At 38.4% G+C, this 25,323-nt stretch overlaps 1 protein-coding gene across 1 annotated transcript in view; it reads right to left on the reverse strand.

Annotated features, from left to right (window-relative positions):
* Nucleotides 1-25,323, reverse strand: part of ATP7A (ATPase copper transporting alpha) — a 130,921-nt gene that overhangs the window by 63,356 nt on the left and 42,242 nt on the right. The window contains exon 2 of the mRNA XM_070783433.1: nucleotides 11,965-12,105. Coding sequence (XP_070639534.1) covers nucleotides 11,965-12,084 — 120 coding nt within the window. The 5' untranslated portion in view covers nucleotides 12,085-12,105. The remainder of the gene's footprint in view (nucleotides 1-11,964; nucleotides 12,106-25,323) is intronic.

Below are 25,323 nucleotides of genomic sequence, written 5' to 3' on the forward strand. Positions count from 1 at the left end.
CTCTTTAAAGTCTACAGTCTTGGCAGAACAAAAGTATAACACTCATTTATAAACTTTGCAATTTAAGACATAATACCCCAAATATATTTAAATGCTGAAGCTGCAAAGAGGTATAATCATATTCATTCTACTTATTTCAAAATTAGAGACTTCTTGACTATTCACTTGCCTTGAATCCTGTTAATTAAATCTCTAATCTGTTCCACTGCAACATTTTTTAAATAAAACAATCATACTCAATTTAACATCACAATTATATTAATTCATATCAGAGTTTTATTCCAAACACAACAAACATCTCTTTGACTTTAACATCATAACTATATTAATTCATATCAGAGTTTTATTCCAAATACAACAAACAGCTCCAAGACTTAGCTGAAACAATGTCCTCTTTAAATCTGGTTTCTGAACTGACTACTGCCGCTGCTGCTGCTAAGTCACTTCAGTCGTGTCCGACTGTGTGCGACCCCATTGATGGCAGCCCACCAGGCTCCCCAGTCCCTGGGATTCTCCAGGCAAGAACACTGGAGTGGGTTGCCATTTCCTTCTCCAATGCAGGAAAGTGAAAAGTGAAAGTGACATCGCTCAGTCGTGTCCGACTCCTCGAGACCCCATGGACTGCAGCCCACCAGGCTCCTCCATCCATGGGATTTTCCAGGCAAGAGTACTGGAGTGGGGTGCCATTGCCTTCTCCTGAATTGACTACACATTAGTCTTAATTATAATCTCAGAAACTATGATCCAGAAAATTTAAACCTTAACAGTCTTTGAGAAGTGACCGATATTTATGTGTTAACATCTTAAGCTGCATTCTGACCATAAATTATGTTCGGACAAGGACAATTCTCCATACAGTGCCTAGAAAGAGGTGAATCCACCTTTTGTGGCCTCTGAAATGTAAGCATTTTGAGGGACCTTCATTAAGGAAAATAGCACAAAACTATAAATGTAAAAACATCTGTACAAATGTAAATATTCTAAATGAGTAACAAAATTACAAGTTATAAAGTTTTGAAACTTACCAAATACCATAAAATCCACTAAAGTAACTTTTTTATTAATAATACCTCCTACACCTGTATAATATTTTCTCTTTCTACATGTTTGGCTATATATGTACTCTGCTGCTTCATTTAACAGTGATTTTGTAAAATCATTTTATATATGATTGTCAAATTTGGGAAAACTATCAAGTTTCTTTCATATATGAACAATAAGATCTCAGGGCATTTCAGAAAAGTTTACTTGTGCAGTGAACTAGTTTTAAATACTCTTTGAATTGATAACACTCATTTATCACTTTTATACTAGGCCCTAACTCCTTTGTGCCATGACCCTGGTGAGTTGGCATCATGGGTGGTAAGGACATTATCCTACCAGAACCTGTAGCACAAATTTCATTATACACAGAAGCAACTAAGAACCGTGTGTGTATGTGCATGCATGCCCATGTGCGCACGCATGCTCAGTCATGTCTGACTCTTTGCGACCCCATGGATTGTAGCCTGCCCAGCTCCTCTGTCCATTAAATTCTCCAGGCAAGAATACTGGAGTGGGTAGCCATTCCCTTCTCCATTCCCTTCTTCCTGACCCAGGGATCGAACCCGTGTCTCCTGCATCTCATGTGTCTCCTGCATTGGCAGGCAGATTCTTTACCACTAGCACCACCTGGGAAGCCCCTTACAGCCAAATATTTTACTAACCCCAAACTAAACATATCCTCAATTCAGCCTATTAATCAGATCCCCAAAATGCCTATGGCACATCCAATACTACTTACATAAAAGGGAAGTCTAAAAGAGGTGGGTCGAAGTGGAAGTAGACAATGGATTTAAAAGATTGTGGTTAAATTATTTTACTTTCACAAAAACAGATAACCATGGGAACACTGCTACAATTCCTTCCAGGTCTTAGAAGGGGAAGATGCAAGTGGCAGGCTCTGACACTTAAGCTTAACTTCACCATAAATCTGTCTCTGGGCCTAGAAAGCAACACTTAGTAATATACTTTTTAAAGGAAGGAGAAAAGAAGAAGGATTACTAGTATACTCTATCATATGGGCTTTTGACTGTAGAGGCAGAGCTGGAAAAGGCAGAAAAAGCATGTCTACCTTCATTTTTAGCAAACAAATTATGAATGTACTCAGGAAAGTACAGCCTTAAGTATCTGTCACTAGGATCCATATAAATCACTGTTGATAACACAAAGTGCTTTCATGTTATAGTTCTGCTACTTTTCTTGTACAGCATAATTCAATTTAATTGCATTTTTCTGACTTTAGATAGGTCATATTAAGCAGAGGTGAATTCTGGGAAGATGCAGTAAACATAGCAGCCTTACATATGAGTGGGGTGCAATAAGTCTCTAGGGGAAAATTTATACAGGAATGTACTTGCAAATGTCAAAGAGAATGTCATCCTTTAGCTTTACATAGATAACAGGGAAAATTTAATAATCTAAACCAGTTTGTCAGAGAGTTGAGGGTTTTGGAAAATACATTAGTTGGCAGTAGACAATAAGAACCTAAGTAATTTGGAGAAAAACTATGTGAACTAGTTTCTAGATGGTTAAAACAGCTTTACTGAAATTAGCACACACTTAATTAGTAAGACCTAGCTTCTATTCTGCCCCTCAGTTCAGTTCAGTTGCTCAATCGTGTCTGACTCTCTGCGACCCCATGAATCACAGCACGCCAGGCCTCCCTGTCCATCACCAACTCTCGGAGTTCACTCAGACTCATGTCCATCGAGTCAGTGATGCCATCCAGCCATCTCATCCTCTGTCATCCCCTTCTCCTCCTGCCCCCAATCCCTCCCAGCATCAGAGTCTTTTCCAATGAGTCAACTCTTCGCATAAGGTGGCCAAAGTACTGGAGTTTCAGCTTTAGCATCATTCCTTCCAAAGAAATCCCAGGGCTGATCTCCTTCGGAATGGACTGGTTGGATCTCCTTGCAGTCCAAGGGACTCTCAAGAGTCTTCTCCAACACCACAGTTCAAAAGCATCAATTCTTCGGCCCTCAGCCTTCTTCACAGTCCAACTCTCACATCCATACACGACTATTGGAAAAACCATAGCCTTGACTAGACGGACCTTTGTTGGCAAAGTAATGTCTCTGCTTTTCAATATGCTGTCTAGGTTAGTCATAACTTTTCTTCCAAGGAGTAAGCGTCTTTTAATTTCATGGCTGCAATCAGCATCTGGAGTGATTTTGGAGCCCCAAAAAATAAAGTCTGACACTGTTTCCACTGTTTTCCCATGAAGTGATGGGACCAGATGCCATGATCTTCATTTTCTGAATGTTGAGCTTTAAGCCAACTTTTTCACTCTCCACTTTCACTTTCATCAAGAGGCTTTTTAGTTCCTCTTCACTTTCTGCCATAAGGGTGGTATCATCTGCATATCTGAGGTTACTGATATTTCTCCCAGCAATCTTGATTCCAGCCTGTGCTTCTTCCAGTCCAGCGTTTCTCATGATGTACTCTGCATAGAAGTTAAATAAGCAGGGTGACAATATACAGCCTTGACGTACTCCTTTTCCTATTTGGAACCAGTCTGTTGTTCCATGTCCAGTTCTAACTGTTGCTTCCTGACCTGCATATAGGTTTCTCAAGAGGCAGGTCAGGTGCTCTGGTACTCCCATCTCTTTCAGAATTTTCCACAGTTTATTGTGATCCACACAGTCAAAGGCTTTGGCATAGTCAATAAAGCAGAAATAGATGTTTTTCTGGAACTCTCTTGCTTTTTCCATGATCCCACGGATGTTGGCAATTTAATCTCTGGTTCCTCTGCCTTTTCTAAAACAAGCTTGAACATCTGGAAGTTCACGGTTCACACATTGCTGAAGCCTGGCTTGGAGAATTTTGAGCATTACTTTACCGCGTGTGAGATGAGTGCAATTGTGCAGTAGTTTGAGCATTCTTTGGCATTGCCTTTCTTTGGGATTGGAATGAAAACTGACCTTTTCCAGTCCTGTGGCCACTGCTGAGTTTTCCAAATTTGCTGGCATATTGAGTGCAGCATTTTCACAGCATCATCTTTCAGGATTTGGAATAGCTCAACTGGAATTCCATCACCTCCACTAGCTTTGTTTGTAGTGATGCTTTCTAAGGCCCACTTGACTGCACATTCCAGGATGTCTGGCTCTAGGTCAGTGATCACACCATCAGGATTATCTGGGTCGTGAAGATCTTTTTTGTATAGTTCTTCTGTGTATTCTTGCCACCTCTTCTTAATATCTTCTGCTTCTCTTAGGTCCATACCATTTCTGTCCTTTATCGAGCCCATTTTTGCATGAAATGTTCCCTTGGTATCTCTAATTTTCTTGAAGAGATCTCTAGTCTTTCCCATCTGTTGTTTTCCTCTATTTCTTTGCATTGATCGCTGAGGAAGGCTTTCTTATCTCTCCTTGCTATTCTTTGGAACTCTCCATTCAGATGCTTATATCTTTCCTGGCCCCTAGCACCAGCCATTTCAGCTCAAGTGGAGAAGTTTAATTGATTTCACTTGAGGATAAGTCAGGTACAGATGTCATACTTATTCACTGAAATTAAATTATTCATTTTTTTTTAAATTTTATTTTATTTTTAAACTTTACATAATTGTATTAGTTTTGCCAAACATCAAAATGAATCCACCACAGGTATACATGTGTTCCCCATCCTGAACCCTCCTCCCTCCTCCCTCCCCATACCATCCCTCTGGGTCGTCCCAGTGCACTAGCCCCAAGCATCCAGTATCGTGCATCGAACCTGGACTGGCAACTCGTTTCTTACATGATATTTTACATGTTACAATGTCATTCTCCCAAATCTTCCCACCCTCTCCCTCTCCCACAGAGTCCATAAGACTGTTCTATACATCAGTGTCTCTTTTGCTGTCTCGTACACAGGGTTATTGTTACCATCTTTCTAAATTCCATATATATGCGTTAGAATACTGTATTTATGTTTTTCCTTCTGGCTTACTTCACTCTGTATAATAGGCTCCAGTTTCATCCACCTCATTAGAATTGATTCAAATGTATTCTTTTTAATGGCTGAGTAATACTCCATTGTGTATATGTACCACAGCTTTCTTATCCATTCATCTGCTGATGGACATCTAGGTTGCTTCCATGTCTTGGCTATTATAAACAGTGCTGCGATGAACATTGGGGTACACGTGTCTCTTTCCCTTCTGGTTTCCTCAGTGTGTATGCCCAGCAGTGGGGTTGCTATTTTTAAAGTTTTGAGAGTGAAGGTTGCAGAGCTATTTTTTCCATCCTCTTTTCTAATTAACAAATTGCAAAAGTATCTGTCTGATTTTTGGACAGTTACAATTAGTGAAAAACTGCAAAATATTTTTATAAATTTGAGTATTTTGAATACAAACACTTTGGAGAAAACCTGTAGTAGAGTTAATAAAAGTTACCTGTCATCTCTCAGCTTTTCCAACTTGGCTCTCTCTTCAAAACAAATTAAAGGCAGCCATGTCCTTAGGCCAGGGAGGAGGGGAGGAGGCAATCAGAAAGCCTCTAAGATTGTAGTTATGCCAAGGTAGATGGTAAATGAGGCTTCCCAGGTGGCATTAGTGGTAAAGAACCTGCCTGCCAATGCAGGAGACGTAAGAGACACTGGTTTGACTCTTGGGTCAGAACGATCCCCTGAAGGAGGGCATGGCAACCCACTCCAGTATCCTTGCCTGGAGAATCAGAGGAAACCCTACATTTGGAGCATGTGAAAGTGAAAACTAAGTATTCACATGGATACCTACAGGACAGAAAACTCAGCAAAAAGCATATTACACTATGTAAAGAAAGATTTTCCTGCCACAACCATCAACATAGTCTCATCTGACCAGAGTGTGTAGTTTAGTAAGCAAATGAGAAACAGTACTTTCTTCCCAAATAGTAAAATGGATACAGTTTACTTTGTCCTCTCTGGCCAAGATGAATATAAGATTTAGACATGGAAAAAAACACATAGAGTTTCAGATGTAGAAAATAACTGTCAACATATTGGCAGCACAACATGTGGTGAAATTTTGTATCAAATTCCATGAAATATCACTATGTGCCAATTAGCCAATTTTTTTGGTAATAAAAACAAGGCAAACTGAAGCTAATTTGCTTAAGATCTTATGAGACGTATGAATCACAGACAAGAACACTGTAAGGACAAGAAAGCATGAATCCCGTACTTCACTGAAAAGCTAAAATCCATTTGAAATCTCTGAAGAAGGGGTAAAAACTTAATGTTTAGATTAAGATTAAAAGAAAGAACTCCCATAAGTATTTGATCTGGAGATACACAAAGCATTCTGGTGTATGCTCGAATTTAATGATTCGAGCATTTAAAATATGTAATGAGCTTCTTATTATTAGAATCCATCAGATTCCTAATTCTAAATCCTGTAGTAAATCTGATGTCCAGTTAGATAAAGTTCCCTTTAGAATATTTACATCTACTCTGGGCAGCATGTCTAAAATTTATCTTTTGCATATGGATCTGAACTAGTCAAAGAAAAACCTTTTTAGGACTGATGCAAGCTGATCAAATTCCAAAGTTGCATTAACTTTCTGTCATCATTGTAATGAATACTGAATAAAGGAAAAATTACAGAAAACTTCCAGTAAATAGAACCACAACCAATATAAAGTTGTTTTAATGATGATGAAAGCTTAAACAATATATTAAAACAATAAATACATTATACAAATGAAGATACAACTCAGTTAAAATTACACATTGACTCATTAAGCCCTGGAAATAAAAATAAACATGCTGAAGAGTCAGCATTTCACAGTATATTTAAGAAAAAGCCTCCATATATTAACATCGTTATAGTAGAAATCCCCAAACTTTTGGCAAGGAGATATTGTTAACGTCTTTGGGCCCTGGGATACAAGTTGAAGAGATATAGGAGAGAACAAGTGGGGAGCCAAACTGAATGAAGCATGGGAAAGACTGCTGAAATTATGCTCCAAACAATGCTGAGAATTCTGAAGAGTGACAAGAAAAAAGGAAATGGACAGGGGGCAGCAAAAAAGCTTGAAAATGGCATGGAGATATACTAGGAATTTCCAATCCATTAGTCAGGGATTTCCTGGTGGCTCAGACGGTAAAGAATCCTTCCACAGTGTGGGAGACCTAGGTTCGGTCCCTGAATTGGGAAGATCCCCAGAGGAGGGCATGGCAACCCATCCAGTATTCTTGCCTGGAACATACCCATGAACAGAGGAGCCTGGCATGCTGCAGTCCATGGGGTCGCAAAGAATTGGGCATGACTGAGCGACTAAGCAGAGTCAGGGACCTCTACCTTAAACAAAGTACAACAGGCAGGAAGGCCCAGAACAAATCTTCAAAAGCATCAGCAAAATACATTATCAAAATCAAATGATGCTGTCATGAAAATAAATAGCAAGGAATTCTGTGGGTGACAGGTACAAGTTGTACTTCTGTGTATGTTTGAAATTTTTCATTAAAAGTATTATTTGACCAAGTTGGGCTTATCCTGGGAATGCATGGCTAGTATAACATTTGAAAATCAATCAATGTAATTCACCATATTAACAGCCTTAAGGAAGAAAAACAATATGATCACCTCTAGATGTAGAAAAAGCACTTGAAAAAATTCAACATCTATTCATGATTACAAATAAAAGCTCTCAGAAAACCAGGAAGAGGAAAGAATTTCCTTAACCTGATACAGGGCATCTACAAAACCCTACACTAATACAATACTTAAAGGTGAAGGACAATGTTTTCCCCCTTAATCAGGAACAAGACACAAATGTTCACTTTCAACACTCCTATTAAAAATTGTAATGGAAGTTCTAGACAGAAAATGAATAAAAGACATACAGACTAGAAAGGAAGAAATAAAACTATTTTTATGCCCTGATGATATAATTGCTTATGTGGAAAATCTCAAAGAATCTACAGAGAAGCTAACAGATTTAATGACAGTTTAGCAAAGTTCAGGATACAAAGTCAACATACAAAAACCAACCGCACTTCTGTATGTTTGTAATGAACAACTGAAATTAAAATTTTTTTAAAAGTACCATTTAAACATCATCTAAAAACAGAAAATACTTAATGTAAGTTTAATAAAATATATGCAGGATCTGTACAATGAAAACTACAGATCCCTGATAAGGAATACCTAAATAAATGGAGAGCTATATCATGTACAAAGGTTTGAATACTTAGTATTATTAAGATGTTAATTCTATCCAAATAGATCTATAGAATCAACACAGTCACAGTCAAAATCCCAGGCTATATTTTTGTAGAAACCTATATACTGATTCTAAAATTTATGTATACAGGGAAAGAAAATAGAATAGCCAAAACAATTATGAAAAATAACAAAGTTGAGAAATTATACTACTTGATTTTAAGGTTCATTACAAAGCTACAATAATCAAGATTGTGTGATATTTACAGGACAGACACACAGATCAATAGACCAGAACAGAGTATACAGAAATATATCCATAAGTATATGGTAAATTGAGCTTCAACAAAGGTGCAAAGGCAATTCAATGGGGAAAAAATAAACTTTTCAACAAATAGAGCTGCTTAGCAAACTGGACACCCATATTTAAGACAATTAACCTCAACTCATACTTCATAATGTATACAGATTATGGATTAATTAATTAAAATGTATCATAGATCTAAATGTAAAATCTTTTAGAAGACACAGGTGTAAAATCTTTGTGATCTTGGGTAAGGTCAAGATTTCTTAGCAATGACACCAAAAGCATGCTCCATAAAAAAAGTGGATAAATTGGAATTCAACAAAAGTAAAAACTGCTGCTCTGGGAAAGACACTTTTAAAAGATTAAAAAGTCAACCCACGGACTGGGGAAAAAATTGGAAGACACATATCTAAGAGAAGACATATTCAGAATATATAGAAAACAATCAAAATTGAACAATAACAAAAGATGCAGCTAAAAATTTCACAAGAGGTTTGACAGACATTTCACAGAGAAGGTATACAAGGTATACAAATGCCTAAGAAGCACAAAAAAAGATACTCAATATCGTTATCCATTAAGAGAATGAGAATTGAGATACCACTACATACCCACGAGAATGTCTGAAACTAAAAGGACTGGTAACACAAAGTGTTGTAGAGAATGTGAGAAAAGTGGAATCCTCAAACATTGGTGGTGGGAACATAAAATAGTATAGCTACTATGGTAAATCATTTGCCAGTGTCTCAAAAAGTTGAACATACACTTACCACACGATAGAACAAATCCAATCCTAGGAATCTGCCTAAGAGAAATTAAAACTTATGTCCACACAAAGATTTGGATGTGAACATTCAGAGGATTTTTCATAATCACAAAAGAAAGTGAAAACAATGCAATGTCTCTCAATAGATGAATGGGTAAACAAACTTTGGTACAATCCACACAAGAGAATAATGCCTCAGAAACAAAAAGGAAAGAGCCAGTGATACATGCAACAACATGGATGAATCTCAGATGCACAATGTTAAATGAAAGATGCCAGGCTCAAAAGACTATATATTATATGATTCCATTTATATGGTAGTTTTTAAAAATTAAAGCTATAGGAACAATAAATAAATCAGTGCTTATGAGGGTCTAAAAGTAAAGGAGAATGATTTCAAAGTAGGTTACCAACTAGATTTAGTAAATGAAAATATAGGACAGACCCAGTTAAATTAAATTTCAAACAAATGACAAATAATCTTTAGTGTAAGTATAACTCATGCAATACAATGGTTCTTAAACTGTGGTCCCAGAACCACAGATATAGTTAAGTTCTTAGGCCCCATTCAGATCTACTACTAAAACAGAAACTCTGGGTGTTTTATGTTTTAAAGCAATCTATGTTTTACAAGCCTTACAGGTGATTCTCATGCTGTGGTTTGAGAAACACTGTTCACTATACCTGTCACTGGCAAAAAAGAACCATAAGAAGCTAATATGAAGAGAAAGGGGCACATGAGCCTGTTTGAAAATCAATTTGCCATCATCAAACAATAACTAAAGAGCCAAAGGGTATATAACAGAGGTTCTCTGAGAAGGGACTACAGGAGTGATCTTCAACCAAGGGCAATTTCATCCCTAGGGAACAGTGGCAATGTCTGGAGACATTTTTGGTTGTCACAAGTGGAAGGAGAGGCTACTGGCATCTCATGGTTAGAGGCCAGGGATGTTGCTAAACATCCTTCAAAGCACTCTCCTAAGACAAAGAGTTATCTGGCCCAAAATGTCAACAGTGCTGAAACTGAGAAAGTTGGACTTCATCAAAACATATTTTTAACCCCAAAGGCTTTAACATCAAAGACACCTTTATGAACATGGAAATAGAAAAATTAAAAAGACAGTGACACATAAAATATAATTCAAGGTATCTCATGCCAAAAATACTAGAATTATTCTGAGAAGAATTTATATAGAGAATAGTGACACAGAGCTAAAACAGCAATTTTGTGGTAGGAAGCAAGTTGATGATGAAAATACCAGGCTTTTTTTTTTTTTGGAAGTTATGTGACAGAATAAATTGGAGATCACAAGTTTGAGAACCATATGCAAATTAAAATGCATCTGTAAACACTGTATGACCAGAAAACATTCTGGCCCAGGAATCATGGAACTTGAGTTCTAGTTTTATCTGGTATTAGGTAGCTGTGTAATTTAGCACAAATCACTTCCTTATCTGGGCTTCAGTCTGTCCATGTGTAAAATGAGGGGGTTAGACTACTTAAGTCATATCTAAGACCACTTGCAGCTTTAACACACTATGTCTATGTCAAAAAAAAAAAAACGAGCACAGGAAACATTAAAAGACATTTTTTACAGGATATAGGGGGCATGGTATCATTTTGTTTCCTTTGGGGTAGTCCTGTGCTGACTTTGCTACTTTTGGCTTTTGTGTTTAAAAGGTGTTAAACAAAGCTTGCTACTGCTGCTGCTGCTAAGTTGTTTCAGTTGTGTCTGACTCCTAGTGACCCCATGGACTGCAGCCTACCAGGCTCCTCCATCCATGGGATTTTCCAGGCAAGAGTACTGGAGTGGGGTCCCATCGCCTTCTCTGGTTTCTCTGTAGTGAACATGAATTGTTATTATAATTATTATACATAAGTAAGAAAAGCTATGGGGTCACGAAGAGTCGGACATGACTGAGCGACTTCACTTTCATTTTTCACTTTCATGCATTGGAGAAGGAAATGGCAACCCACTCCAGTGTTCTTGCCTGAAGAATCCCAGGGACAGGGGAGCCTGGTGGGCTGCTGTCTACGGGGTCGCACAGAGTCGGACATGACTGAAGCGACTTAGCAGCAGCAGCACAAAGAAACTATAATATATGATAAATCACTCTTTTTCACTAAGTAGGACTCTGAGATGAATTACAGCAGGAATTTGTTAAGATTGTCTAACAAAAGTCTATTTTAGTTTTGCAATTAAAAACTAAAGTGAAATGTTTAGAAAATGAGTTACACTTTGTATGCATGTTCTTAAGGAAGACTACATTATTACTAAACATACTAACTGTCATGATATAAAAGAGAAAGAAACCCCATGATCCTTCCTTTGAGAACATGTATTTTAGTTTAATATGACATCAACAGTAATAAAAAATACTGTTGTTGTTGTTCAGTCGATAAGTCTTGTCTGACTCTTTGCACACCAGTATAAAGTTTGTTCAAACTCATGTCAGCACCTATACTTATAAAATATAAACTGATACAACCATAACATCAAGACTCAATCTTCAGATGTTTTTAAATTTTAAAAATATATAATTTATTATTGCCTTTAACAAGGAAATAAGTTAATGGGCCAAAGAAAACTTACTCAGCTTCACGGTTTGAAGTATGACTGTCTTTATGTCATACATGTTAGTGTTTCTGCATCTATTTCAGTGTTAGAAGTATAATTTCCAAGAAGAATTCCAGTCAACAGCACTGATTTCCAAGGAGTAACTTACTTTAATATGATGTACACCATTCAGTTTTCCAATCTGCTGTTCAATGGTCCAAACACAGGAACTACATGTCATTCCCTCAACAGAGATGGTGACAGAATTCACACTCATACTCAGATCCATTTTGATTTCTTCTTTACATTCCTATTAGAAACAATAAACTTATTAATATCAGCCATGGAAATAACCCTTCCTCTTACATGTACCCCTGTGTTCACTGCAGTGCTGTTTACAATAGCCAAGACATGGAAACAACCTAAATATTCACCAACAGATGAATGGATAAAGATGTGGTACATACAGTGGAATATTACTCGGCCATAAAAAAGAATGAACCATGCCATTTGCAACATGGATGGACCTAGAGATTATCATACAAAGTGAAATAAGTCAGACAGAGAAAGACAAATATCATATGATATAATTTATATGTGGCATCTACAAAAATGATACAAATGAACTTATTTACAAAGCCAGAAGCAGACTCACAGACTTAGAAAAGGAACTTATGGTTTTGGGGGGGAAGGTGGGAAGCAGGGATAGATTGGGAATTTGGGACTGTCACATATACACTGCTAAGCTGCTAAGTCACTTCAGTAGTGTCCGACTCTGTGCAAAGCCATAGACGGCAGCCCATCAGGCTCCCCCGTCTCTGGGATTCTCCAGGCAAGAACACTGGAGTGGGTTGCCATTTCCTTCTCCAACATATACACTACTATATTTAAAATAGATAACCAATAGGGACCTACTGTATAGCACAGGGAGCGTCTGTAATAACCTAAACGGGAAAAGAATTTGAAAAAAGAATACATACATGTATATGTATAACTCAATCACTTAGCTATATACCTGAAACTAACACAAAATTGCTAATCAAGTATGCTCTAATATAGAATAAAAACTTAAAAAAAAAAACTTTAAGTTAAAAGAAAAAGAAAAAAGAATCCTTCAACATTCCCACCTGCCCAACTGAAAATACACTACTAATATACTACGGTTAGCATTCTTTTCTCTCGCCTCATTTTACTCCCATCCCAGCACTTTTAGGTCACCTATTCCTTTGATTTAGTGCTTTCTTCTCTTAGATATCTGCTTAGCTAACTTCTTCATCTCTTTCAAGTGTTTACTCAAATCTAATCTTCCTAACGAGTCTTACACTGACCACCTTGTTGAAAATTGCAACCTACATCCCTTCCACACACACACATACTTTAATTCCCCTTATTTCTGCCCTCTTTTTTTCTTATTTTCATAGAACTTAAAACCTTCTAATAAGCTCCATTAATTTACTTGCTATGTTTATTGCTTATTATCTGTCTTCCTGTTGTTGTTTTAAAATGTGTTCATGAATTGTCACTCCTTCACTCAAGAGATCAAATTTAACAACTCCTTCGTTCAAGATATCAAATTTGATCAAGAGATCAAATCGCATGTGGCCTCAATTCAGTGACTTGCTTCCAAATCACTAGTGGAAGTGACAATGTATGATTTCCAAGATAAAAGGCACTGCAGTTGGGGGAAAAAGTCATTGTGGCTTGCTCCTTGTCCTCTCTCTTCAATCACCCCATCTAGGGGAAGCCACCTGCTATGTCATGAGGACACTCAAGCAGCATTATGGAGAGGCTGACATGGTGAGAAATTGAGGCCTACAATCAATAACCAGCAAAGACATAAGGCCGCCTGCCAATAAACAGGTGAGTGAACTGTCTTGGATGCTGATTCTTCAGACTCAGTTATGTCTTTAGATGCCTGCAGCCTCAGCTGACATACAGACTTACAACCTCATGAGAGATCGTGGGCCAGAACCACCCATCTATACCACTCCCAAATTCATGACCCACAGAAACTGTGAGATAATAATTGTTGGTTTTTTTAAGCCACTAAATTTTGGAATAATATGTTATACTGTAATAAACTCCTCATTAAAATGAAAATTCTATGAAGGCAGGAGTCTTTTTTTTCCCATTGATAATTAGTTTGAATCACATGAAATTTCCATTTTATTGATATAATTGATATATAACATATTAGTTTTAAGTGTACAATACAATGATTTGATACGTGTATATACTGCAAAAGTACCACCAAAAGTTAACATCCATCACCACACATAGTTACAATTTTTTCTTGTGATGAGAACTTTTAAGGTCTACTGTCTTGCTGCTAAGTTGCTTCAGTTGTGTCCAACTCTGTGCGACCCCATAGATGGCAGCCCACCAGGCTCCCCCATCCCAGGGATTCTCCAGGCAAGAATACTGGACTGGGGTGCCATTTCCTTCTCCAATGCATGAAAGTGAAAAGTGAAAGTGAAGTCGCTCAGTCGCGTCCGACTCTTAGCGACCCCATGGACTGCAGCCTACCAGGCTCCTCCACCCATGGGATTTTCCAGGCAAGAGTACTGGAGTGGGGTGCCACTGCCTTCTCCGTCTACTGTCTTAGTGACCTTCAAAAATACAATAGAATATTGCTAACTATAGTCACCATGCTGTACATTTTATCCTCAGGACTTATTTATCTTATAGCTAGGAGTTTACATCTTTTAACCACCTTTATCCATTTCGCCCACTCCCCACCCCCTACCTCTGGTAACCAACCCATCAATCTGTTCTCTGTGTCTATGAGTTCAGGTTTTTTCAGATTCCACATATAAGTGAGTTCATACAATATTTGTCTTTCTCTGACTGACTTATTTCACTTAGCATAATGCCCTCAAGGTCCATCCATGTTATCACAAGTGGTAGGATTTTCTTCATTTTTATGGCTGAATAATATGTATATGTATATCACATTTTCTTTATCTATTCATCCACAGACGGGCATTGGTTGTTTTGACGTGTTGACTGTTGCAAATAATGCTGCAATGAATATGGGGGTGCAACTATCTTTGAGATAATGATTTCATTTCCCTTTGATAAATACCCAGGAGTTAGTAAATCATATGATAATTCTGCTTATTAATTTTTTAGAACATCTATACTGTTTTCCATATCCATTTTTTAAATGTAAAAATTTTCACAAAGCTGAAAGAAAAATTCAACACTAGCTGCATCTTTCTCAGTCTTAATTTCAACTAGCACTAATTATGGAACTGTACTTTATAGTGTGATTTGATCTGAAATAGCCTATTTTTGTTATTTAAAGTTAGAGCCACAGTTATTCCAAATGCAACACTTAACAATTCAGTTATCCACTAATTCTTCTTATGCAGTTAGTATTATCAATTTTTACATAGATTATAATATCCATTCAATATAAAAGAATATAGTTTATCTAACTTTGTTTTTAATTACTTGAAACAGCCTTTATTCAAAGTAAAAAAAAAAACAACAACAACAATCTCTAATGAACCACACTACCAGTGATACTCACATTCTGGTAATCTATGACTTATAATCTATATGTAAAAATAAGCTGTCATCACCCTGAGAAACTTCATCGTCCTTCCTCTAGCTTGAGCAGCTGCTGTCAATAGGACAAAATCTGAATCTTTGAATGAATGGTAAGTGGAATAGGGAAGAAGCAGTAGAAATGAGGGCTTCCCTGGTGGCTCAGTGATAAAGAATCCGCCTGCCAAAGTGGGAGAAGTGGGTTTAATCCCTGGGTCATGAAGATGCCCTGAAGAAGGAAATGGCAACCCACTACAATATTCTTACCTGGGAAAGCCCATGGACAGAGGAGTCTGGCGAGTTACAGTCCACGACGTCGCAAAAGAGTTAGACACAACTTAGTGACTAAACAACAACAGTAGAAATTTAGAGGATCTAGAACTAGCTACTCCAGCTCAAGAAGTTCTTCATGCTGTCTGAATTCTCCATTGCATGAAATTTACAATTTAAATATTATTGTATTAGTGAATAGCTTTCCTGTTTTCCAAATCTTTATTATGAAAAATTTCAACTACGCATAACACCTGAAATAGTACAATGAACATCTATCTGTATATCCTCCACGTGAATTCAACAACTGCTAACATTTTGCTGTATTTGCTTTATTTTTCTAATCTAAGTTTTAGAGATCATAATACTTCAGCACACATTTCCAAAGAATTAAGGACTGCTGCATAACCACAATACTATGACCACAGCTAAGAAAATTAATCGGAGGCAGTCCTAAGATGGCAGAGGAATAGGACAGTGAGACCACTTTCTCCCCAACAAATTCATCAAAAGAACATTTAAACGCTGAGTAAATTCCACAAAACAACTTCTGAATGCCGGCAGAGGACATCAGGCACCCAGAAAAGCAGTCCATTGTCTTCGAAAGGAGGTAGGAAAAAATATAAAAAGCAAAAAGAGAGACAAAAGAGGTAGGGATGGAGCTTCGTTCCAGGAAGGGAGTCTTAAAAAGAGAGAAGTTAACAAACACCAGGAAACACTCTCACTGCCGAGTCTGTGGTGAGCCTTGGAACCTCAGAGGGCAACATAACTGGGAGGAAAAATAAATAATTAATTAAAACCCACAGATTACGTGCCCATAGGTAACTCACAGCAGAGACGCCTGCACCCGCCACTAGCAAGTGGGGGCTGGGCAGGGAGGCACGGTCTGCATTGCTTAGAGTAAGGACTGGGCCTGAATGCCCCAAGGCCAATCTGAAGGAACTAACTTGGGCTAGCAAACCAGACTGTGGGATAGCTACCATGCGAAAAGCCCTAACCTGAGACACCGTCAGGTACCCTCACAGAACAAAAGACTGAACAAAGACAGCCGGCTGCAGACCATCCCCCTCTGGTGACAGGCAGCCAGAGCCGGAAGGGGGCAATCACAGCCCCAGAGAGGCATTATCTACCACACTGCAAGCAGGCTTCTTTGCTAAACAAGACTTCTTGAGGTTCTGGATGGTCAACATCCGCCTGAAAAGGTGCATTGGTTGTACACCCAGAAAACCGAGTGGCAGGGACAGGGGAGGAGATAAGTCGCAGCAACCGCGCTCGCCAAACATCTCATCACCTGAGCAGCTCAGACCTGGGAGGGCCACAAAATGCAGGCCCAACCGAGTCTGCGCCTCTGAGGACTACCCGAGTACCTGAACCTGAGCAGCTTAGACCTGGGAGGTGCATGCAGCCCAGGTGGCCTCGGACAGTTCCCGGTGGAGCAACCTAGAGCCTGAGCAGCGTGGGCGGGAACAGGCCCAGTGTGGCTGAGACACTGCGAGCACACGCCAGTGTTATTTGTTTGCAGTGTCCCTCCCTCCCCACAGCAACTGAACAAGTGAGCCTAAAAAAGTGTCCACCACCGTCCCCTTGTGTCAGGGCGGAAATCAGACACTGAAGAGACCAGCAAACAAAAGAAGCTAAAACAGAGGGAACCGTCTTGGAAGTAACAAGTGCAACAGATTAAAACCCTGTAGTTAGTACTGACTACATGGGGGGGGGGGGGGGGGGCCTATAGATCTTGAGAAATATAAGCCAGACCAAGGAACTAGCTGAAAATGAACTGACCCAACACTGCCCACAACCACACCAGAGAAAGTCTAGATATATTTTTACTATCATTTTTTAAAATTTTTTAAAAATTTTAAGTCCTCTATTACTCTAATTTTCATTTTTATAACCTACTATTACTTTGCAAAAAAAAAAGAGACACTATTTAATAATTATATATTTTATAATTTTTGTGACTTTGTTTTTCTTTTTTTCTGTTCTTTAACATTGTATTTTTGAAAATCCAACTTCTTCTCTAGATTTTTAATCTTTGCTTTTTGGTATTTGTTATCAATTTTGTACCTTTAAGAACCCAATCTTCAATACCCATTTTTACATGGGAGTGAGATTACTGGCTTGACTGCTCTCTCCCCTTTGGACTCTCCTTTTTCTCCACCAGGTCACCTCTATCTCCTCCCTCCCTCTTCTCTTCTCTACCCAACTCTGTGAATCTCTCTGTGTGTTCCAGACAGTGGAGAACACTTAGGGAACTAATTACTGACTGGATCTGTCTCTCTCCTTTTGATTCCCCCCTTTATCCTCCTGGCCACCTCTGTCTCCTTCCTCCCTCTTCTCTTCTCTGTATAACTCCTTGAACATCTCTGAGCAGTCCAGACTGTGGAGCACACATAAGGAAGTTATTACTGGCTAGCTTGCTCTCTCCTCTTTTGATTCCACCTCATCTCATTCGGGTCACCTCTAACTCCCTCCTCCCTCTTCTCTTCTCCATGTAACTCTGTGAACCTCTCTGAGTGTCCCTCACTGTAAAGAAACTTTTCATCTTTAACCTAGATGTTTTATCAACGGTGCTGTATAGATGGAGAAGTCTTAAGGCTACTGTAAGAATAAGACTGAAAACCAGAAGCAGGAGGCTTAAGTCCAAATCCTGAGAACACCAGAGAACTCCTGACTCTGGGGAACACTAATCGACAGGAACTCATCAAACGCCTCCATACCTACACTGAAACCAAGCACCACACAAGGGCCAAGAAGTTCCAGAGCAAGACATACCACGCAAATTCTCCAGCAACACAGGAACACAGCTCTGAGCTTCAATATACAGGCTGCCCAAAGTCACTCCAAACCCATTGACATCTCATAACTCATTACTGGACACTTCATTGCACTCCAGAGACAAGAAATCCACCTCCATCCACCAGAACACCGACACAAGCTTCCCGAACCAGGAAACCTTGACAAGCCATCCGTACAACCCCACCCACAGCAAGGAAACTCCACATAAAGTGAACTCCACAAACTGCCAGAATACAGAAAGGCCACCCCAAACACGGCAATATAAACAGGATGAAGAGACAGATGAATACCCAGCAGGTAAAGGAACAGGATAAATGCCCACCAAACCAAACAAAAGAGGAAGAGATAGGGAATCTACCTGACAAAGAATTCTGAATAATGATAGTGAAAATGATCCAAAATCTTGAAATCAAAATGGAATCACAGATAAATAGCCTGGAGCCAAGGATTGAGAAGATGCAAGAAAGGTTTAACAAGGACCCAGAAGAAATAAAAAAGAGTCAGTATATAATGAATAAAGCAATAAATGAGATCAAAAACACTCTGGAGGGAACAAATAGTACAATAACAGAGGCAGAGGATAGGATTAGTGAAGTAGAAGACAGAATAGTAGAAATAAATGAATCAGAGAGGAAAAAAAAATGAATTAAAAGAAATGAGGACAATCTCAGAGACCTCCAGGACCATGTTAAATGCCCCAACATTCGAATCATAGGAGTCCCAGAAGAAGAAGACAAAAAGAAAGACCATGAGAAAATACTTGAGGAGATAATAGTTGAAAACTTCCCTAAAATGGGGAAGGAAATAATCACCCAAGTCCAAGAAACCCAGAGAGTCCCAAACAGGATAAATCCAATGCGAAACACCCCAAAACACATATTAATCAAATTAACAAAGATCAAACACAAAGAACAAATATAGAAGAAGCAAGGGAAAAACAAATAACACACAAGGGGATTCCCATAAGGATAACAGCTGATCTTTCAATAGAAACTCTTCAGGCCAGAAGACAATGACAGGACATATTTAAAGTGATGAAAGAAAATAACCTACAGCCCAGATTACTGTACCGCAAGGATCTCATTCAAATATGAAGGAGAAATCAAAAGCTTTACAGACAAGCAAAAGCTGAGAGAATTCAGCACCACCAAACCAGCTCTCTAACAAATGCTAAAGGATATTATCTAGACAGGAAACACAACAAGGGTGTATAAACTCGAACCCAAAACAATAAAGTAAATGGCAACGGGATTATACTTATCAATAATTACCTTCAAAGTAAATGGGTTGAATGCCCCAACCAAAAGACAAAGACTGGCTGAATGGATACAAAAACAAGACCCCTATATATGTTGTCTACAAGAGACCCACCTCAAAACAGGGGACACATACAGACTGAAAGTCAAGGGCTGGAAAAAGATATACCACGCAAATAGAGACCAAAAGAAAGCAGGAGTAGCAATACTCATATCAGATAAAATATACTTTAAAACAAAGGCTGTGAAAAGAGACAAAGAAGGACACTACATAATGATCAAAGGATCAATCCAAGAAGAAGATATAACAATCATAAATATATATGCACCCAACATAGGAGCACCACAATATATAAGACAAATGCTAACAAGTATGAAAGGGGAAATTAACAATAACACAATAATAGTGGGAGACTTTAATACCCCACTCACACCTATGGATAGATCAACTAAACAGAAAATTAACAAGGAAACACAAACTTTAAATGATACAACAGACCAGTTAGACCTAATTTATATCTATAGGACATTTCACCCCAAAACAATGAATTTCACCTTTTTCTCAAGCGCACATGGAAACTTCTCCAGGATAGATCACATCCTGCAGCATAAATCTAGCCTTGGTAAACTCAAAAAAATTGAAATCATTCCAAGCATCTTTTCTGACCACAATGCAGTAAGATTAGATCTCAATTACAGGAGAAAAACTACTTAAAATTCCAACATATGGAGACTGAACAACACGCTGCTGAATAACTAACAAATCACAGAAGAAATAAAAAAAGAAATCAAAATATGCATAGAAACGAATGAAAATGAAAACACAACAACCCCAAACCTGTGGGACACTGCAAAAGCAGTTCTAAGGGGAAGGTTCATAGCAATACAGGCATACCTAAAGAAACAAGAAAAAAGTCAAATAAATAACATAACTCTACACCTAAAGCAACTAGAAAAGGAAGAAATGAAGAACCCCAGGGTTAGCAGAAGGAAAGAAATCTTAAAAATTAGGGCCAAAATAAATGCAAAAGAAACAAAAGAGATCATAGCAAAAATCAACAAAGCCAAAAGCTGGTTCTTCGAAAGGATAAATAAAATTGACAAACCATTAGCCAGATTCATCAAGAAACAAAGGGAGAAAAATCAAATCAATAAAATTAGAAATGAAAATGGAGAGATCACAACAGACAACACAGAAATACAAAGGATAATAAGAGACTACTATCAGCAATTATATGCCAATAAAATGGACAACATGGAAGAAATGGACAAATTCTTAGAAAAGTACAACCTTCCAAAACTGAACCAGGAAAAAATAGAAAATCTTAACAGACCCATCACAAGCACGGAAATTGAAAGCGTAATCAGAAATCTTCCAGCAAACAAAAGCCCAGGTCCAGATCGCTTCACAGCTGAATTCTACCAAAAATTTAGAGAAGAGCTAACACCTATTCTACTCAAACTCTTCCAGAAAATTGCAGAGGAAGGTAAACTTCCAAACTCATTCTATGAGGCCACCATCACCCTAATACCAAAACCTGACAATGATGCCACAAAAAAAGAAAAGTACAGGCCAATATCACTGAGGAACATAGATGCAAAAATCCTTAACAAAATTCTAGCAATCAGAATCCAACAACACATTAAAAAGATCATACACCATGACCAAGTAGGCTTTATCCCAGGGATGCAAGGATTCTTCAATATCCGCAAATCAATCACTGTAATACACCACATTAACAAATTGAAAAATAAAAGCCATATGATCATTTCAATAGATGCAGAGAAAGCCTTTGACAAAATTCAACATCCATTTATGATAAAAACTCTCCAGAAAGCAGGAATAGAAGGAACATTCCTCAACATTATAAAAGCTATATATGACAAACCCACAGTAAACATTATCCTCAATGGTGAAAAACTGAAAGCATTTCCCCTAAAGTCAGGAATAAGACAAGGGTGCCCACTCTCACCACTACTATTAAACAGAGTTTTGGAAGTATTGGCCACAGCAATCAGAGCAGAAAAAGAAATAAAAGGAATCCAAATTGGAAAAGAAGTAAAACTCTCACTGTTTGCAGATGACATGATCCTCTACATAGAAAACCCTAAAGACTCCACCAGAAAATTACTAGAACTAATCAATGAATATAGTAAAGTTGAAGGATATAAAATCAACACACAGAAATCCCTTGCATTCCTATACACTAATAATGAGAAAATCAGATCAGATCAGATCAGATCAGTCGCTCAGTCGTGTCCGACTCTTTCAGACCCCATGAATCACAGCACGCCAGGCCTCCCTATCCATCACCAACTCCTGGAGTTCACTCAGACTCACGTCCATCGAGTCAGTGATGCCATCCAGCCATCTCATCCTCTGTCGTCCCCTTCTCCTCCTGCCCCCAATCCCTCCCAGCATCAGAGTCTTTTCCAATGAGTCAACTCTTTGCATGAGGTGGCCAAAGTACTGGAGTTTCAGCTTTAGCATCATTCCTTCCAAAGAAATCCCAGGGCTGAGCTCCTTCAGAATGGACTGGTTGGATCTCCTTGCAGTCCAAGGGACTCTCAAGAGTCTTCTCCAACACCACAGTTCAAAAGCATCAATTCTTCGGCGCTCAGCCTTCTTCACAGTCCAACTCTCACATCCATACATGACCACAGAAAAAACCATAGTCTTGACTAGCCGGACCTTTGTTGGCAAAGTAGTGTCTCTGCTTTTGAATATGCTATCTAGGTTGGTCATATCTTTCCTTCCAAGGAATATGCATCTTTTAATTTCATGGCTGCAGTCACCATCTGTAGTGATTCTCAGCCATTAAAAAGAATACATTTGAATCAGTTCTAATGAGGTGGATGAAACTGGAGCCTATTATACAGGGTGAAGTAAGCCAGAAAGAAAAACACCAATACAGTATACTAACTCATATATATGGAATTTAGAAAGATGGTAACGATAACCTTGTATGCGAGACAGCAAAAGAGACACAGATGCATAGAAATGTCTTTTGGACTCTGTGGGAGAGGGAGAGGATGGGATGATTTGGGAGAATGGCACTGAAACATGTGTAATATCATATATGAAATGAATCGCCAGTCCAGGTTCAATGCATGATACTGGATGCTTGGGGCTGGTGCACTGGGATGAACCAGAGGGATGATGGTACAGGGAGGGAGGTGGGAGGGGGTTTCAGGATGGGGAACATGTGTATACCCGTGGCGTTTTCATGTTGATGTATGGTAAAACCAATACAATATTGTAAAGTAATTAACCTTCAATTAAAATAAATAAATTTATATTAAATAAATAAAAAGAAAATAAATCATTGTACATCCTTTAATACAAATTTTCTATTTAAACTGTCCCAAATGTCCCAAGAACATCCATTCAGTTTAGTTCAGTTGCTCAGTCATGTCTGACTCCTTGTGACCCCATGAACTGCAGCACACCAGGCCTCCCTGTCCATCACCAACTCCTGGAGTCTACCCAAATCCATGTCCATTGAGTCCATGATGCCATCCAACCATCTCATCCTCTGTCGTCCCCTTCTCCTCCTGCTCTCAATCTTTCCCAGCATCAGGGTCTTTTGCAGTGAGTCAGCTCTTTGCATCAGGTGGCCAAAATATTGGAGTTTCAGCTTCAACATCAGTCCTTCCAATGAATACCCAGGGCTGATCTCCTTTAGGATGGACTGGTTGGATCTCCTTGCAGTCCAAGGGACTCTCAAGAGTCTTCTCCAACACCACAGTTCAAAAGCATCAATTCTTTCGTGCTCAGCTTTCTTTACAGCTTTTATATTTTTCCAAATCAGGATCCAGACAAGGTTCACATTCTGCATTTGGATGTATCTCTTTTGTCTCATTTAATCTAGAACAGCCTCTCTCCCATATCTCTTTCCTGGTAAGTAACTTTTTGAAGAACCTAGGTCAGCTGTCTGAGACATTTTATCCTCTTTCTAAAATATAAACTCCTCTTTGAGAGTTTAAGACACTGACAGCTGGAATTACATCTCCTAAAAACTAGGTAAGACCAATCACTACAATAGAACAGAAGCCCAAATGGAACAGGAAAGGCAGGTAATTGTGAACAAAGAATTCTTGGGATATAGGGAATTTGTAGGCCCAGGTTAAAAGTCCAAGGTGAGGTACTTAAGGCAAGCATGAAGGCATTAGGGCTACCACTAGGGAGAGGGTCACTGGGAAGCACTAATACATATGAAAAGGTAAGTAGAATAATGTCTAAAACAAACAGATTTTATCAAAATTTTGCCTACCATTAGTCTTATCCTTCAAAAAGAATGCACTTCCTCTTGTAGCACATGGCTGCCTGCCTCTAGGTCAAAACATTCACACTTAGTACCTATATGGCTCAGATATGTTATGGGTCAAAATAGAGCTTTTCAGGGCTCATCCAGGTACATTACCAAAACTGACTCAATTGTTTTATAAGCAACTGTCAAGTTCAAAAAACAGAATTGGTAACAAACTTTTGGAATACAATATACTCAGCATATGAAGGCTAGTTTACCTGGTTAGTTAGGAATGTAAAACTGAAATACAGTTTTATTTTGGGCTATGTCCCAGGCCAAAGAGGAACTGATAGAGACTAGTTAAGCAGCAAAGTACTTTTTAAAGTGACTGGATTATTTACCCTGGAAATGTGTGTATGTGTGTGTGTGTGTGTGTGTGTGTGTGTGCGTTAGTCACTTAGTCGTGTCCAACTCTTTGCAACCCTATGGAATTTTCTCCACTAGGCTCCTCTGTCCATGGGATTCTCCAGGCAAGAATACTTGAGTGTCAAGCCATTTCCTTCTCCAAGGGGTCTTCCTGACCCAGGGATCGAACCCAAGTCTCTTGCATTGCAAGCAGATTCTTAATCGTCTGAGCCACCAGGGAAGTCCCGGAAATATGTATTAGGGAGCAAAGAAATTCTGAGCATGAATGAAAATTACATTAATACAGCCACTTTTCCCACTACATCCTAATTTAAGCATATCAAATCATCTATGAATAACATATATTTCCCTTGCCTTCATAATTCACCTGCATTTTTCTCCAAAACTGTATTTAAAGTGGGTCTCACACTCAAAACCTGAGGAATTCTATCCCTTACATACTATTTTATTTTTTCATATATTGTACATATATTTATATGTAATATATAACACACAACTCACTGATTTTGTCAATATATGCTATGCCCATCTTTTGAATTTTAAATGTCTCAAAAATAGATACAAAGTCAAGAACATCTTTTGTAACTCTCACTGCATTTAGCAGAATGACTCAAAAAACAAAGTAACAATATAAATAATTGCATACAGTGTCAATATCAAAGAAACAAATCTGGCACACAGCTATTAGTAATGAGATGACTGAGAAAAAGAGCATCCAACAACATTGAGGGAAATAACTTCTAGTTATTAAAGTATTTTCAACCACTCCCTAAACACAGATGGTAATCACTATCAGTAATAACATTTTGTAAGAGGAAGAAGAGTATTATGACTAGATCATCATCTCTGGTTTGGAAACAGAAACTGTAGAAGTTGAGTACAAACAAGCATGACATGTATGAAGTCTGATGGCTCAAAACCACTTCTTAAAGCTGATCAAAGAAGCTCAAACATTATTTTTAAATCCACCTAAAA

Source organism: Bos indicus, chromosome X (genome assembly GCF_029378745.1).
Source record: "Bos indicus isolate NIAB-ARS_2022 breed Sahiwal x Tharparkar chromosome X, NIAB-ARS_B.indTharparkar_mat_pri_1.0, whole genome shotgun sequence".
NCBI classification, from domain to species: domain Eukaryota; kingdom Metazoa; phylum Chordata; class Mammalia; order Artiodactyla; family Bovidae; genus Bos; species Bos indicus.